The sequence below is a fragment of the Ipomoea triloba genome, chromosome 2 (assembly GCF_003576645.1).
Source record: "Ipomoea triloba cultivar NCNSP0323 chromosome 2, ASM357664v1".
Classification (NCBI taxonomy): Eukaryota; Viridiplantae; Streptophyta; class Magnoliopsida; order Solanales; family Convolvulaceae; genus Ipomoea; species Ipomoea triloba.
In genome coordinates, this window is record NC_044917.1 from 3,073,406 (window position 1) to 3,089,753 (window position 16,348).

The 16,348-nt window shown below is 34.3% G+C and overlaps 3 protein-coding genes across 3 annotated transcripts; 1 reads left to right on the forward strand and 2 right to left on the reverse strand.

Annotated features, from left to right (window-relative positions):
• Positions 1-361: 361 nt before the first annotated feature.
• On the reverse strand, positions 362-3,907 carry LOC116011278 (protein HEADING DATE 3A-like). The gene is made up of 4 exons (XM_031250830.1): positions 3,710-3,907; positions 3,197-3,258; positions 1,973-2,013; positions 362-585 (listed from the first exon to the last, which is right to left on the reverse strand). The coding sequence occupies exons 1-4, from the start codon at positions 3,905-3,907 to the stop codon at positions 362-364; spliced, it is 525 nt and encodes a 174-aa protein (XP_031106690.1).
• Positions 3,908-9,863: 5,956 nt separating this feature from the next.
• On the forward strand, positions 9,864-15,089 carry LOC116010415 (chromatin assembly factor 1 subunit FAS1). Its single transcript, XM_031249812.1, has 11 exons — positions 9,864-10,545; positions 10,871-10,970; positions 11,425-11,572; positions 11,655-11,775; positions 11,916-12,280; positions 12,374-12,691; positions 13,236-13,317; positions 13,395-13,538; positions 13,772-14,179; positions 14,345-14,528; positions 14,623-15,089. The coding sequence occupies exons 1-11, from the start codon at positions 10,051-10,053 to the stop codon at positions 14,787-14,789; spliced, it is 2,532 nt and encodes an 843-aa protein (XP_031105672.1). The 5' UTR covers positions 9,864-10,050; the 3' UTR covers positions 14,790-15,089.
• Positions 15,090-15,122: 33 nt separating this feature from the next.
• LOC116010416 lies at positions 15,123-15,896 on the reverse strand. Its single transcript, XM_031249813.1, has one exon. It carries the CDS (start codon positions 15,807-15,809, stop codon positions 15,258-15,260), a length of 552 nt encoding a protein of 183 aa, XP_031105673.1. The 5' UTR covers positions 15,810-15,896; the 3' UTR covers positions 15,123-15,257.
• Between the last annotated feature and the right edge of the window lie 452 nt (positions 15,897-16,348).

A 16,348-nucleotide genomic window follows, 5' to 3' on the forward strand; every position in this document is an offset into this window, starting at 1 on the left:
CTACCACATATTTTTTTATATTCCTCAATAGTAATTATATGTACACACTATATATTGAAATTATGTTAATTACTTTTTAAAATATAAATATCAAATTTATATTTAAACATCTAAAATCTAAATAAATTTAAAATTTTGGCACTTACTTTTTGCGCATCGAGCATAAAAAATTATTAGTAATATAATACGGAGTAACTGGGAATCGGTACATATAGGACCAGGTATCCGGCTGCCGATGATATATATGACTCATCGGACTTGGGCCGGATTTTATTCCTTATGTTATACAGAGAGAGAGAGAGTAGGGTGCGTCAATACGCATTATACTGTTGGGGGGGGGGATTTAATATAATAATATAATTCATCGTCTCCGGCCACCGGTGCCGCTCTCCCTCTGGCCATTAAAATAGACGGCGGCGACCGGCGAACTGAGATTGTAAAGCTCGGCGAAGTCTCGGGTGTTGAAGTTCTGACGCCATCCTGGAGGGTAGACCGTCTCGCGCCCGAGCTGGCGGAACAGCACGAAGATGAAGCGGTGGATCCCCATCGACGGACGCGGGCTCTCGTAGCAGACCACCTCGTTTCCTGCGCCGTTTATCGTACAAACAAACCATAATAATCAGTTTTGTCTTTTATTTGTCTCTATATATATGTCCCACACATATCTTATGTTCATCCAAAATAAATAAATAAATCTGCTTTTTTTTATGATGTTATTATTGCCAGTTAAATATTATTAATTTCCTTTAAAATACATCGAACTATTTCATCCATCTTCTACATTAAAAAAAAAAAAAAAAAAAAAACTTTAAACTAACGTTTATTACCCCTAGAAAACTAAAGTCATTATTTAAAATTCTTAATTAGTATCTTCCATCTTCTTCTTTCTTTTAGTTGTAGGCAATGGTGTAGAAGACTAGTCTGGCGCCTATGGCCTAGGCACTGCCAAGATGGCCACTTAATTTTAAAAAAAAATATTTTAAGACAAAAAAAAAAGCGTAATTTTAATTAGAAATCATAATTTAAATAAATTATGGTTGACTTGACTACTTAGACAGTCAATCAACTAGCAACCACCTACACGCCTTTTCACCTCGGTTTAGGGACGTCTAGCGTCTAGGTGACCGTCTAGACCAATTTTTACAACACTTGTTGTAGGTAGGTAAGATTTAACAAGTTCTATATAATAATATAGGTAGAAGGAGAGTGGCTAGGGCCACCCAAGCTTAACTCAACATTTTATATATATTTATATATATGTGTGTGTGTGTGTGTTTGTGGGGATTACATTGGCATCAAGAAAACAACCATCAATTACAAATTTATGAATAAGCATTATTAGATGTATAGAACAATAGAAATAGAAAATTAATTTTGAAGGTAATTTAATAATTGAATGTGGTTTATTTAGTTTATTAAATTTGTTAAATTAAATTTTAAAAAATAATTAATTTTTTAATAATCAATTAGCAACAAGAAAAACTTAAATAAATACGACGAATGTAAATATGATTTTGTATTTTTTTATGTTATGACTTTATATATATATATATATGTCCTTAATCAGGTGAGAACCATGTCCCAGGTGAGAACGTAAGGACAAATCCAAGCCATCGATCTAGTATATCTAACATTGAAATAAACAAAATTTTATAATATTTATGAAAATGACCCCGCTCATTTTTTACTTGATTTCTTATCCATTAGATCTTACAGATCAATGGTTTAGATTTGTCCTCACGTTCTCACTTGGGCGTATAGTTCTCATATGATTAGGATTTATATATATATATATATATATATATATANTATATATATATATATATATATATATATATATATATATATATATATATATATATATATATATATCGGCACACTATACTTTTACATTGTGACTTTGTAAAATTTTATTCTTAGTATTATAAATGTAATTAGGTGTACGTATATGTGTGTGGAAAGAAAGACTAACCAAAGCTTGCTCCTGTAGTTGCTGGAATGTCAGTGACCAACCTGCAATACATATGTATGTTAGGCCATGCATTTAATTAAGAGAATTAATGTTTTGTCTTATGTATGTATAACTATAATTAATGTTTCACATTGCATTAGTCCTTTTTTATTCACTTATACTACAGTGTTCGGTTATACATATCAGCACACGAGTGTAGTGGGCTAAGTACAAATCCATAAATCTTTGTTAGTAAAGGCGAAAGATTGAAAACTTATGAGTGATATTTAAAAAAAAAATAAAAAAATACTTAGAGCAAAGCCATCAATATTGTTGACTAGAGATGAAAATTTAAAAAACATAAGATTAAAAAAATATTTAAAACAACATAGGAAATATAATTAATTTGATAAAATAGTTCGAATAGAAAACACATTGTAAATTACGTACTCATATTACTATTAATATTAAGAAACAAGAAAAAAAAACACAATGTTACATATTGTTGACTAGGAATGAAAATTTTAAAATAAATCAAATTGAGATAATAAAAAATTCAAAACAAAATATGAAATGTAATTAATTAGATAAAATAGTTTAGTCAAGCTAAGTAACTTATAACTCAACTCCCAAATAACTTATAACTCAACTCCCAAATAGGAGTTCAGACGTTTGAACCCTTGTGGTACAAAACCCCTAACATTTCTACATGTTTAATTAATTTGTTCTATGTACACTACATACCCCTTGTAGCGCATAACCCCTAACATTTAGAGAGAAATCAATTTACTATTTATAAGCTAAATACATGTTTAATTTGTTTTATGTACAATACAATATATCTGTCAATCCATATTTTATCCAAATGAAACCTTATATAATAAATTATAATCCATATTTTATCCAAATGAAACCTTATATAATAAATTATACCCCGTATTATATTATATTATATTATATATATATATATATATATATATATATATATTATTTCATGACNTATATCTGTCAATCCATATTTTATCCAAATGAAACCTTATATAATAAATTATACCCCGTATTATATTATATTATATTATATATATATATATATATATATATATATATTATTTCATGACTATATATATATATATATATATATATATATATTATTTCATGACAGAATATATAGTTTACTTAGTATATTTGACAACATATTTAACTTGCACATAAACATATACACATATTGTATATATGTTAGCTCACCAGTGTAGGTACTCCCTCAGGTTTGGGTTGCTTGGGCTTGGAGCATCAGGATCCACCATAACCTTACAAACCAAAAGCATATATAAGTATATATACAGCGTATAACATATATATAATATAATGCATGCTCCTGTTTATAACATATATTATATCATTAAATTTTGACAATCCCAATCAAATTGATTTGATTGTTGGCCGGCTTAATGACCGTATCATTCGACTCCTTGAGGGATCGGAGCCACTTATTGACCTTTAATTCTTAGTTTGAGCCGATCAGTTATATATGAGTTGAGCAACCTAAGCTATGTTGGTTTACTTCTTTTGAATTCTTTAAAAGCTAATTAAGGTCGTAAAACTATCTCCACCCCAAAATTACTTCTTGGGGATTTTTACCGGTTAAGGTTGCAAAATCATCTTCACTTCAGAACACGTACGTGCACATTCAAGTAATGGTCGTGGGCTACCGGGCTTTATTGTAACTAAAATAAAAAATTATAAATAAATAAATGTTACCAAAGTGTAGAAAGTGCGAAAATCATCTCCGCCAATCTCAACCCTAGGAGGGCTGACGATATGAGAAGGCCTGAGCTCGCAGCCATTGTTGATTTCCCTGTTGTTGTAAATCACCCTGAGCCCCACGGATCTGGTAAACGGATCCAGAACGTCTCCGACCACCCTGCCGACGACCAGTGGGTCTCTCCCTCCCGACATTATACTATATTGTATTCTGAGCCGTACTATGTTTTTCTCCGGCAACCTATTTAATTTGAAGCTTATGATGAATACACTTTCTGCCTTGCCCTTCCTATTTATACTCACACTTGGGATCTTTACATGCATCTAAATCAGTATATGCATATCTGTGTATATATCTTGGCATCTTTACGTATTTGACGACACGTAGCAGATTTCAGCCGCCTTTACATGGTATAAACTTTTGCCTATAACATTGGTAACTCACCATTGTAAAAACAAGGAGTCATCTCCGTTTTTGGTCCTGTTATTAGGGCATTGTTAATTTTAGTCCACTTCATTAATTTTTGTCACAATGCGGTCAATCTTATTTAGCCTTTGCCGCTTTTAGTCCACCGTTAAAATTTTCATCAAATACTCATCCAAAAATGGGTATCTTTGGTATTTTCATGCTTTGATCATCTCATTGACCCTTTATAGTGGTTTTCCTTACACATTTTCATCCAATGAAGAGGTCCACGAAAGCCATATGAGCCACATTCCAAACCCATGGCTTTCGCGGGACATCTTCATTGAATAAAAATGTGTAAGAAAACCATTACAAAAGGTAGAGGAGGCTATCAAAGCATGAAAAGACCAAAATACTTTTATTTTGGACAGTTAGTTGACAAACATTTTAACATTGGATTAAAAAGTGACAAAGACTAGACTAAAAGTGCAACTTATAGTTCTTTAATAACATTGTACAATCATACAAAAGTCCATCCCATGTTTTATTATTATAAACTTATAATTACCTTAGCAACTTTCTCTAAGTATTAGACCCAACATGGTATAAAGTTTCATGTGCATATCAGCATCTTGATTTCGTACGTTACTTTCGTGGGAATAATTTTTTTTCTTTTTTTTTATTATCTCATCCTGCGTGAGATGGATCGAAACTCGGCCTGGTTTGCTTGCATGTATCGCTGGCGAGTAATTGAGTATATAATGATGTTTGGTTTTATTTAGTGGGTATTAGCGCAACAAGTCATAACTGAATTGTTCAAATAATTGACTTGATAATCATATAATTTTAAGTTTTAACTTTTTGAAAAAAAATGTTATTTATTTATTTAAATTGATAAATTATAATAATTTAAATTAGTTTACACCTTATTGTCTTTTGCTTACTATAAATTTCATTTAAATATATTTTTAAATAAAAGTTAGATAAATGCATGCATTTCACTTATACGGATTGGAAAAAAGTCTCAAACTTTACGCAAGTGGCTTTCTCGATCGGCGGCATCATTTTTTGTTTTTTAAATTTTTGTTGGCTGGCCTTTGAGCGAGCAGACGACACCGATGCATGGTCAATATATTCTTCTCGACCCCTCCATGCCACCAAAGATATATATTATGCATGTCTTTCCTCTTTCCTAACTTAGCTACTATAACTTCGATGTCGCACATTATGCCTTCTTTCAATTCCTAACAACGTGATATTTGCAAACCATATATAGGGTGGGTTTTTTTGATTTGTGTGGTACTATGCTGGTAATAATTGAGACTATATCAAAGTATAAATAAATTGCAAATTGAAGAAAAGTGATTCGCGTGAATAGTACGGGAGTTAATTTTTTTTTTTTAATAATACGAAGTATAATTTAGATCAGTCATGAAATGTAATTTTGAGCCAATATAATCACAAATACATATACTAACTATTGGGCCAGGACTGGACTAAGAGACCCCAAAATTTTGGGGCCATGAGCTGTTGCACATCTTGCATGCCCTAAAATCCGGCCCTGACCATATATTTCGTCTATCTTTATAAATAAAATAAAATTGGTGAATCTCATCACAAGTTAAGTTAAATATACAAGTAGATATTTAAAAAAAAAATCACTAAATAAACAAAAAATAAATAATATTCGTGGAGTTATATGTGATGGCGTTGGTCTCACTTTGAGGTTATATCCAACATGAACAAGATTAACTCCAGGGTGCTAGTGTATTTAAGTTGAGAAATTTTCGGTCAAACAAAACATACACACAAATTAGATGATCAACTCTAGCATGTTTGTGTGCCATGTTGAAGAGCACCAGTCATACTTTCTCAAGCAAGAGATAAATTTGATGTGCAACTCTGGATGAATTCAGATTAACATAGTTGTTAATTAAGAATCCCACGTAGATAAAATAAGATAGAATATATGCGTTTATAAGGTCATGTGTTAGAGTAGCTAATTAGTCAGATTTAATCTTTTAATTTACTGTAATTTAGTCATATTCATTTCAGCCCAATCAAGTTACCTTGACCCAATCTTATATTATAACAATAGTGACATTTTCACCCACTTTTTTTTGTCATCCAGTTACAATGATATTTTCAACCATTTCTTTTGTCATTCAATTACAAAGACATTTTCATTTTTAATCATCAGACATTAGAATGATCATTGTTGGTCACTTGACACTTTCATATTAAATCAAATAAATTTGATTGAAATTGTCATATACGTACCTCCTCAAATGAAGAATGATGAAATTCAGTGAAAGTGAGACATTTCACACATTTTGAATCAAATTTAGTCAATTTAAGAAAAATCGATGAACAAAAAATGATAGATTTAATAATTGAACATTAAAAGTGGTATTATCTCAATAATGACATGATACGACTTACAAGTTGAACATTATGAAGCGATTTTATATTGAGAATATAGCAACACCCATAGCACTAATTCATCCCCTTTTGTGTACACTAAACAAAACTTGACTCGAGTTTTTTAAAGGTTAATTATTTTTTTTTTGTAATATTATTAGTAAATAAATTAAAATTTATATATTTAGAAATTACATTCAAAATTATATTATTAAACTTAACAAAAAATTAAAACTATGCAAAAGATTAAAGAAAACAAACGTTAATTTGATAGATAAATAGCTTAGAAATAAGAAAAGCACACAATAAGTAATTTGTAGGGAGTATCCGTTCACCCAAGGGTGATGTTTATCCAACACATACTTTCATGCAATGATTGTAGGTTTCTTTCATCATCCAAAAATGAGTATCAATTGTCAAGCTATCGACCAAATTGTTGAGAAAACGAGATCAATATATCAATAATAGAAAATGAAAAACAAAGAAAAAGAGTTTATGTGGTTCAACTGATCGAGAGCCTATTACTACGGGATCAAATGTGATCTTTTATTACACATGTGATAATAAAATTAAGCATTTAGAGTTACAAGACATATATACTTTACCTATTTCACTTCACTCTGTTATGTTGCGCTCTACATACTACACCCTAAAATATGTTGTCTTCATATGAGACATACAAATTAAAACATATGTACGTTGCAAAATAGTCATCATAGACATAAGTTGACAAACTTTTGAATGAATAATTACATGAAATATAAGCGTTATTTTTGTAAATTAATAGGAATAAAAAGGGGAAATGTGATATATATTATTGCTCAAACATGCATTATGTTGTATACGTTTTATGAGCATATTGCCGGAAAAAAAAAGATTTTAGGTTGTACGTGTAACTAACGTGTACATGCGGCCAACAATTCATGAATCTTTGCTTTCCAATTGTTTGTTCTATGGAGTTTCTATTTGCAGATTTATGATCAGAGATATACTCGCATGAGAAAGCCAATAACATCTTCCCTTTAGTAATTTGAGAGCGATAGTAGAATATAGTCTCATTCCATGGCGTGGCTCATATTTTGATCATCCAATATACCATCTTTTACTCCATCTTTTATCTTACAAAGTATATTCTCTCTATAATTTATTATGATATAATGATAACTTCCAACATTGTATACTTAATATTTGAAAGGATAAAACACCATAAAATGCTACTAATATCTTCTTGGACTAATACTCCCACCATTTTCTTAGTTTCTTGTTGGTTGGTTGAAAGAGGGAAAATTCTGAGAAAAAATTGGGCTTACCGAATACAATGATCAATTGCCATAGAATATGAAGTAAAAAAAGGCAATCCATCAAAATTAAGGGAATAACTCATTTTTTTTTTGAGTACTACTGACTCTGTTACAATGTAGTATCTGTTCATAACTACTTTCTCAACCTACTGAAGCACAACGAGTTAACAGTTGCCTCCACTGAGGCTCTGGTCATCCATGTGGAAGTGTTAATCGGAACACCGGATGCCACTTGACCACAAGGTCTTTGGCAATAACTCATTTCTAAAGATCATCAACTAGCATATATATGACTCTCACCCTATATAATTTCCTTATGAATAGTTTTATTTTGGCCTGGATTATTTCTGAATTGGCATTATATTGAGTAACATCTACCACTTTTCCATGAATGAGCAAACCACTCTTGCATTGGGTAACTTTCACATCGAGTCATTTCTTGACACCTGCTGGTAGACATTTTCATCCTAATTTTTTATTTTATAACTATTTATGAAGAATTTTTTCATTTTAGATAGTTTTCACTCGGAGTTACTTTTCTTAGTAGTTAGTACTGAATAGCCTTTTCAAATAAACTAATTTCTAATATAATATGCTTCTTCCACCTTTTCAATTCCTTACGAAATTGACCGAACTACAACATATATACACGGAATGAATATAATACACGTCAAACATTAAAAAGAAAAAAAGTTTGAACATAGGGAATCGAAACACCTGGACCCAAGCCATTGTTAGCTCAGTCGTCACCCTATGACACAATCATCATATCTGAAAGTGAATTTCAGCACGTATAAAAAGGTGCTACAAAATATATATGCATTTAATAATTCGCCTTCAATTCACTACGTCACTGCAGGTTCATCGATCTCCCTTTAATTTTATTGAATTGCTTTGCATATGCTTTTCCAACCTCTTTGAATAGTATATTGCAACAAGTATATATTTCCATGGGCAATAATGAATGGAAGAGAATAGCTATCTAGCCGGTTTTTAATTTGTGGCCGTGGAACAACTTGGCGCTGGGATATGGCCTCCCTCAACCACAATATAATGCGCCGGGGCAGCCCGATATTCTTATAGCGACACTCCATCCACAACCACAGCCACATATATGAAATAATTAAAAAAGAAAAAATCTTGTTTGGATTTACGTGCACATGGATTACGCCACACGCCACATATTCATATAGGAGTGCTGAGAATAAAAAATTGAAAGATGATAAAAAACAAATGAAAAATCATTCGTTGGATACATTGAAAGTATTTTAGCTATATTCTTAACTTTACAGTGGCTCTCGTCGACTCCAAATGCATCCATAATGCTTCAAAGATCATTTAATTCATCTCAATCATCAACAATTATACCTAAACACACAAATAAATCAAACAATAACACTTTAGGCAACATTATAACAAATGAAAAGCAAAATACGCTTAAATGTAAGGTAAAAATATAAACGATTAGGCACTTATCACTTTCACGCTTATAAATTATAATATTATGAGTCTCTATCTTTAGTTTAGCTACTAAATAAACCTCTCACTAGGATTTAATCACCTCTTTTCCCGATATTGTTTATTATCATTTATTGGCTTTTATTTTAGTTGATTTTATTATTCTCATCTCTCTTAAAACTATACGTCTAGGTTTAGATATAAGTTTTATTAGCTAGTGCTTGATTGGATTAATCAGCACATCATTCATTGTGGGTTTGCCACGTCCTACCTATAGGATTTTGGATCGAAATATACTACTTGGACTCTCCAAAACTGGGTCCTTCTAAAATTTCACACGCAATATTTGGAAACAGGCCCTTAAGCCCATTAAGGGATGGTCACCACCAATTGGGCCTATGTGAGTGGGCTACCAAATTCGGCCCATAATATTGCCGCGCGGACAATTTTTCGGCGCGAAACTGAAACTCGGTGATTTTCCATTTTCGCCCAATAGTGGCGGGAAGATTGAGGAAAAATGGAAAAATATAAAAATAGGCGTAAATTGTTCGGTACCCGAGAAAAGGGTTTCATTTCACTCTTCCATTTTTTTTCTTCTATTTTCACTTCATAATCCTCTCCATTTTCTTCTCAAAGACGTTTCCGTCTTGATTCTTCTTCTAGGGTTTCGATTCCCCACTAGAAAATCCGGCAGAAAGTGGTAATTTTAACCGGAAGGTATCCAACAGTTGCTGATTGTCTTCTCGTGACTGATGGCGGAGCCGATGATAGTCGACGTTGTGGATGTGGCCAGTTCGAAGGGTCTAGATCATCAAAAGGACGTCGCCGCCAAGAAGACATTGAAGAGAAAGAGGGCGTCTTCTCCTTTATGGGAGAGTCCTGAAGAGAAAGAAGCTAAAATCAAGGCTCTGCGCGAAGAAATGGAGGGTTTGTTTAGGTATTATAGGGAGGTGATGGAGAGCAGAGTGGTTGAAAATGGGGAAAGTGTTATGCATGGCGTCTCGATGAATTCGACGATTGCCTGCTTAATGGAGGAGAGCTGTCTTCCGCTCTCGAAGTTAGTGGATGAGATTTTTGAGAAAATCAATGCCGTGCACGATGGAGTCAAAAGCAATGTGGAGAGTGTTAGTAAAGCCGGTGTCAAGAGCGCTGTGATCTTGGTTGGGCAGAGGATGTTCTACGGATTGCCTAGCGCTGACGCCGATGTCTTGGAGGATGAGTCAGAAACCGCCCTCTGGTGCTGGGAGGTCAATTTCAATTTCAGTCTCTTTACTTAGCCACGTCAAATCTAATTACTAGCTCGTCTTGCATATTCATTTGATTTTTAGTACTCTTTGTCTTGTTTTAGTAGTTCAAGTTATTATTTTGTACCTATTTAATGATTCCTTACCTAAAATTTGCTGATTACCTATTTCAGCAACATGATTTGGTATTGTGGTCTGTGGAAGTTCAATAACCACTTTAGTAACCTTTGTTCTTCTCATCAGCACAATTGCTTAATTTTGTTATTGATTGTACAATGTGTTGTGTCTGAATGACTAACATCTACAACTGCCTCTTCTTGATGTGCAGACAAGGGATGCTAAATTGTTGCCAAAGTCTGAGCGTCCTACTCTGAGAATCCGTCGAACTTGTCGGAAAAAGATACATGAGAGGATTTCTGTGGTATCAGGTATTTTATTAATGTAATGCAACTCAGTATGTATTATTTTCTACTCTTGTCAATATGTTATGCTATAAGTTCTCTGTGGTACTAATGGCTCTTTTTGCTTGAGGATTTTCATTGAGTAATGAATGTCAGATGCCAATGTGCAATGCTAGATCATTTCATTGGGTATATTGATTCACCAAATTTTGCCTTTTTTTTTTTTACCAAGTGAGCTGTTCAGTTTTTTTCTTAAATAATTACTTGGGAATTTTTAGTGTTATATTGGATGGATGTGTTATTATTTTTCAGAAAGAAGTAGCTGCAGCTTGGTATTCTTGTTTCTTAAAATTTCTTTACACTGAAAAGTTGATTAATATGTCTCAGAAGTCCCGAATCGAACCCAATTATATTTTGGTGATTACTGATTATTGCTTCGGCTTCTGTTTATTAACGTAATGCTTTCTTTTGATTTTCCCAGCAATGTTAGCTGCTATAGATAAATCAGAAAGTCATGGAAATTGCAGCAAAGAGCTGATGAAAGCTTCAGAAAAGCTTTGTAAAGTCTTAACTGAAGCAGATATACGTTTATTAGTAGACAACATTGAGCAAAAAAGTGGTGCTGAAATGTGTGTATTAGCAGCTGTCTTGTTATGGTATTTTGTATGCTCGACTTCCAAAATTTCTAATCAATTTCTATAACTTCTAAAGGGCTGAGAAGGAGACAAAGAGGGAGAAGATTTTGATCAAGCAGTTGGAGAGGAGCAAAAGAGAAGCTGAAAAAGAGAAAAAAAGAGTAGACAAGGAAATTCAAAAGGAAAAGTTACAGAGTGTAAGTCCTCCTTGTTTTATGTGTGTTGACATCATGCCAATGGCCTATGCTTTATTTATTTATTTATTTTCACGTGGATGTTTAATGCATAATTAATAGGTATTGAGGTTTTGTTTTTTTTTTTTTCCCCTTCTATCCAGGAGAAAGAGCTGAAGCGCTTGCAACAAGAAGCAGAAAAAGAGGAAAAGCGCCGTGAAAGAGAAGAATCTGAACTAAGAAAACAGTTTAAAAAGCAACAAGAGGAAGCTGAGAAAGATCAACGACGCAAGGAGAAGGAAGAATCTGAGTTGAAAAAACAACTTGCTTTACAAAAACAAGCTTCACTCATGGAGCGCTTTCTTAAAAAGAACAAAAGTAGCTCACCTTCTCAGAATGATCTTTCTTTGAACAGTACGACACCAGATTTATCCTCTGACAAGAGGGACAAGATGCTTGAATCTGTTACTACATCAATGGACTCTATCCTTTCACACAATGATGGAATAAATGCTGAAGATCTATGGAGGTAAATTTGCCATTTCTATTTAACAGTGCTGTTTTTGCTATTTAATTTTCTTAATGAAATTGCTATTAATAACTTTATTTGGTTACTGTATAGATCACATTTGAATTCTTGGCATGGCTTGGGTCACCTGATTCGTTCAAATGGAAAGGTACATTGGGGCATTCGTCGTGGGCCTAGAACTGAAGTTGTCAAAGAGCTCAAGCTAACTACAAACAAAGGACTCACTAATGATGATGAGTTAAGTGTAGTGAAGCTTGTTGATACATGGGTTGACTCTAATACTGATAGCACATCCTGCCATGTGAATCCAAAAAGTTCGCCGTCTGGCCAGAAGAAATTACCAAAGATAAAACTGTTGCAGTTTGATAAGAGTTATAGGCCTGCATTTTATGGTGTTTGGCCAAAAAAAAGGTGACCGATCATATTTCCATAATTGCACATGTCAAGACAATTACTTTAATCATTTAGATGTGCACCATTCATGCCAAATTTCTTCTTGTCTTATGTTTTCTTATCATATTATCACCTTATTTGACTGTGACTGTTGAGAAGTTTACACATGGTAGTGCTCCTAAATGAAATATCAGTGAAATCTTATTGAGCTTTTCTCTTACTTGGAACAATTTCTTGGATTCTTCTCCTTATTTCTCTGTTGGGGCATAATAAGTTCCATATCTATATTTGCTTTATTGATTATGACATGATTGAACACGGTGGAACTTGCTATCTTAGTGCGTAATTGTTTGTGAATTTTAGATGCATAGGGCCTTTACCATCAAAGCATTATATTTAAATGTCATTTTGATGATGGTTTGCCAGTTATCAGGATAAAAATGAAGATAAATTGAATTTGCAACTTTGTTACTTTAAATGTTGCTTTTGACTACATGAGCTGTTATACTGATCTTGCCAAGAGTTGCTCTGATCTCATGTATTTATGGTTTCTTCTTACCAGTGAAGTTGTTAGACCACGTTGCCCATTCATGAAGGATCCGGAGTTGGATTATGAGATAGACAGTGATGAGGAGTGGGAAGAGGTATTTCTGCTTTGAGCATCTCATTTTTATTTGATTTTTTATGAGTGCTCTCTTTTACTGATAAATTGATATCACAGGAGGAACCTGGTGAAAGCCTATCAGATTGTGATAAAGATGAAGTTGAAAGTTTAGACGAAGAATGCACTAGAGGTGATGATGGTGATGATGAAGAAAGTGAAGATGGCTTTTTTGTCCCAGATGGATATCTGTCTGAGGATGAGGTATGTTTATTTTTTTAAATCTACATAAAGCATTTTACATTTTCAATATTTTCCCCTAAGAATCTTTCTTCAAAGATTCCCATAATTCAGGACTACCCTCCTTTTGATTGAAGGAATCAATTACAAAGTGAAGGAATCTAGTCTAGGCCTAGCTAAGTAAAGGCAGATTTTTTCCTTTTATTATGGCGCTATTATTTGCCATTTTGCCCAACTTTATCTACTCTGTGCTGCAGGGGGTTCAAGTTGACAAAATTGGATCTGATGGCATGGCTGAGACAAATGTTTCACCAAGCTTGAAGCAGGAAGTGCAGACTGAAGAGTTCAGTGTACTTCGACAGCAGAAGTATCTCAACAATTTGACCGAGCATGCACTTAAAAAAAACCAGCCCTTGGTTATATTGAATTTTATGCATGAAAAAGCTTCAATATTGTTGGATGAAGATGTCACTGGTAATGATAAAGTTGAGCAAACATGTATGCATGCTTTGAGGATGTGTTCCTTCCCTGGTCAGCCATCGATAGAGATATCATGTTATGATATGGATGAAGAGGTTCAGGAAGCTGGCCCCTCAAATAGCAAGATGGTTGCTCCCTCACAAGTTGCAACCCCAGCTCTGCAGGATTCAGACTTACCTCAAGTTGTAAGTTTTCTATTTTTGGAACATAATAGTAATGAGATCCACAAAGGAGGAGGGATTAAATCATAATCATTAATTATTTGTTTGATTATGTAATTTTGTGCTTCCTTCACCATTAATTAAGAAAGAGGTCCTGCTCACACAAATTTCAAACTGATGCTCCTCCAGGTATCTGTTATCCGGTCATGCTCGCATGGCATAAACAAAGTTGTGGAGTCATTGCAAAATAAGTTTCCCCACATTGCAAAGTCCCAACTACGGAGCAAAGTGCGGGAGATATCAGATTTCTCAGATAACAGATGGCAGGTTAAAAAGGATATTCTTGTGAAACTTGGGTTATCAGTGACCCCAGGTATTCTTGATACATACATACATGTTTCTCATACCCTTTGTTTGGCAAATCATTTCTTTTGTGGCTAAAAGTAGCTGTGTCCATGAATTTGCAGAAAAGTTTAGTAGTGGGAGGACAAAGAGTATTGCTGCATTTTTTTCAAAACGGTGCCTGCCACCTTCGACTAGCAAGACTCTTAATCCCAATGAAACTTCCCCACAACCTTGCCAGAAATCCAATTCTGGGGGACTCCAGCAGGAAAGCGAGAACAAAATCGAATGAGCCAAGAGTGGGGCTGCTGCCACGAGGCTCTCTTTTCATATTTTGATGCCTCTTATGGACCAATTCCGTACTGCTCCAAGGCATGAAAACCAAGAACATAATCGGATTGAGCCGGGATCGCCTTGTTTTCTGTTTTTAAAATGCTGGATCCACAAGGCTTTTTTTTTGTTTTTTTTTTCTTTGTTGATTACACTGATCCTATATCAGAATTCTGGTTTTGATCTACAGTTTTATTGTATTTCATGTACGTATGAAGTTTGGTGCTCTGCTTGTTATAATACAAGATTTAGTTTCATTTCATAGGAAATGGTTACAGCATAGAATGATATAATGTAACACACCCAAAAACCCAAAATCCACTCATCAGATTTAACACTCCCAAATTAAATAAACGAATAAATAATAAATAATACAGTAGTAATGGAATATATTAAGGGCCTGGGTGAAAGCTTAAGTGTAAATGTGTAATTACACTTGGAAGGGCCATGGCCAGTTCTTGAGCTCTTCCTCATCGTGAACAACCTTAGCGCTCCTCATCCCAACGACGCCGTTTGTGTCCGCCGCCGCCTTATACTTGAGTATAAACGCCAAGGTGAGCACCACCCACTCGAGGCAGAAGATAAGAGCGCAGAGGCCGCCGGCCAATCTCAGGATCATTTCGCCGTCTTCTTCCCTAACGTACGACTTGAGGTTCCCAAGGAAGTCGCCGGTGCGCGTGAAGATGAGCACAAACACGGAGCCCTGGAAGATGGCCGTGAGGACGGTGGCCACCATGCGAGTTCCGTACAACTTCACGCCGGTTTCGGAGGAGACGGAGGCGCAGCCGAGTACCGCGCCGCCGATGGTGAAGGCGTGGAGGAGGATGAGGAAGAATCCGCAGAGAGAAGGGAGGAGACGGAGGGAGAGCGTGAGGAAAATGCAGCTGGAGGCTGCACCTAGCAGAACGTAGTTGCAGAAGAGGAAAGCCTTTTGAGCCCCCGAGGTGTTGGAATCGTTGTTGCCGCCCAGGCGCAGACCCATTTTTGGTCGAGAGATTGATTTGCTGAGTTTTAGATGGGAAATGGGAGGTAGCTCAACTGGGAGGAGGAAATTGCTTTAGTTTACTGAGTATGAATGAATTACAGATGGGAGGGATGATATGTATATATAGTAAAGGTGGAGCGGCAACGGTCATATTTGAAATCTGATTACATTATTGAAATCTGACCGTTGTAGGCACATTTTTTCTAACGGATGTCTCATTACTGAGCTGGAAATGATTTTTCTTTTTTAAATGGAAAAAGATACTTTATGAAAAAGTAAGGAAATACTACAAAACTACAGAGTAAATAATAAGGATGTACAGTACTATAAATAAAAGTTTTCGAATAAGTGAACTTTTCATGTTTTTAGTAATTGGAAATTAGACATGCCACATAATAAAAATCAATTTTTTTTAATTATTTTATTTTATTTTACAAAAAACATGATTTACTTGAGGAAGGTATATTTAAACAAGGAGATCATTATGATTATCTCCCCATCATACAAAGGAAAAGAGAGTCACGCAAGGAGGCATT

Excerpts from the sequence above, each read along its gene's own strand:
- LOC116011278 (XM_031250830.1), bottom strand. The coding sequence starts at position 3,907 with ATGTCGGGAGGGAGAGACCCACTGGTCGTCGGCAGGGTGGTCGGAGAC. Across the intron at positions 3,259-3,709 it reads TTCGCACTTTCTACACTTTG|GTTATGGTGGATCCTGATGC; the intron begins GTAACATTTATT and ends TTGGTTTGTAAG. Across the intron at positions 586-1,972 it reads AACTACAGGAGCAAGCTTTG|GAAACGAGGTGGTCTGCTAC; the intron begins GTTAGTCTTTCT and ends TAAACGGCGCAG.
- LOC116010415 (XM_031249812.1), top strand. The coding sequence starts at position 10,051 with ATGGCGGAGCCGATGATAGTCGACGTTGTGGATGTGGCCAGTTCGAAG. Across the intron at positions 13,318-13,394 it reads GTGATGAGGAGTGGGAAGAG|GAGGAACCTGGTGAAAGCCT; the intron begins GTATTTCTGCTT and ends TTGATATCACAG. Across the intron at positions 13,539-13,771 it reads GATATCTGTCTGAGGATGAG|GGGGTTCAAGTTGACAAAAT; the intron begins GTATGTTTATTT and ends TCTGTGCTGCAG.
- LOC116010416 (XM_031249813.1), bottom strand. The coding sequence starts at position 15,809 with ATGGGTCTGCGCCTGGGCGGCAACAACGATTCCAACACCTCGGGGGCT.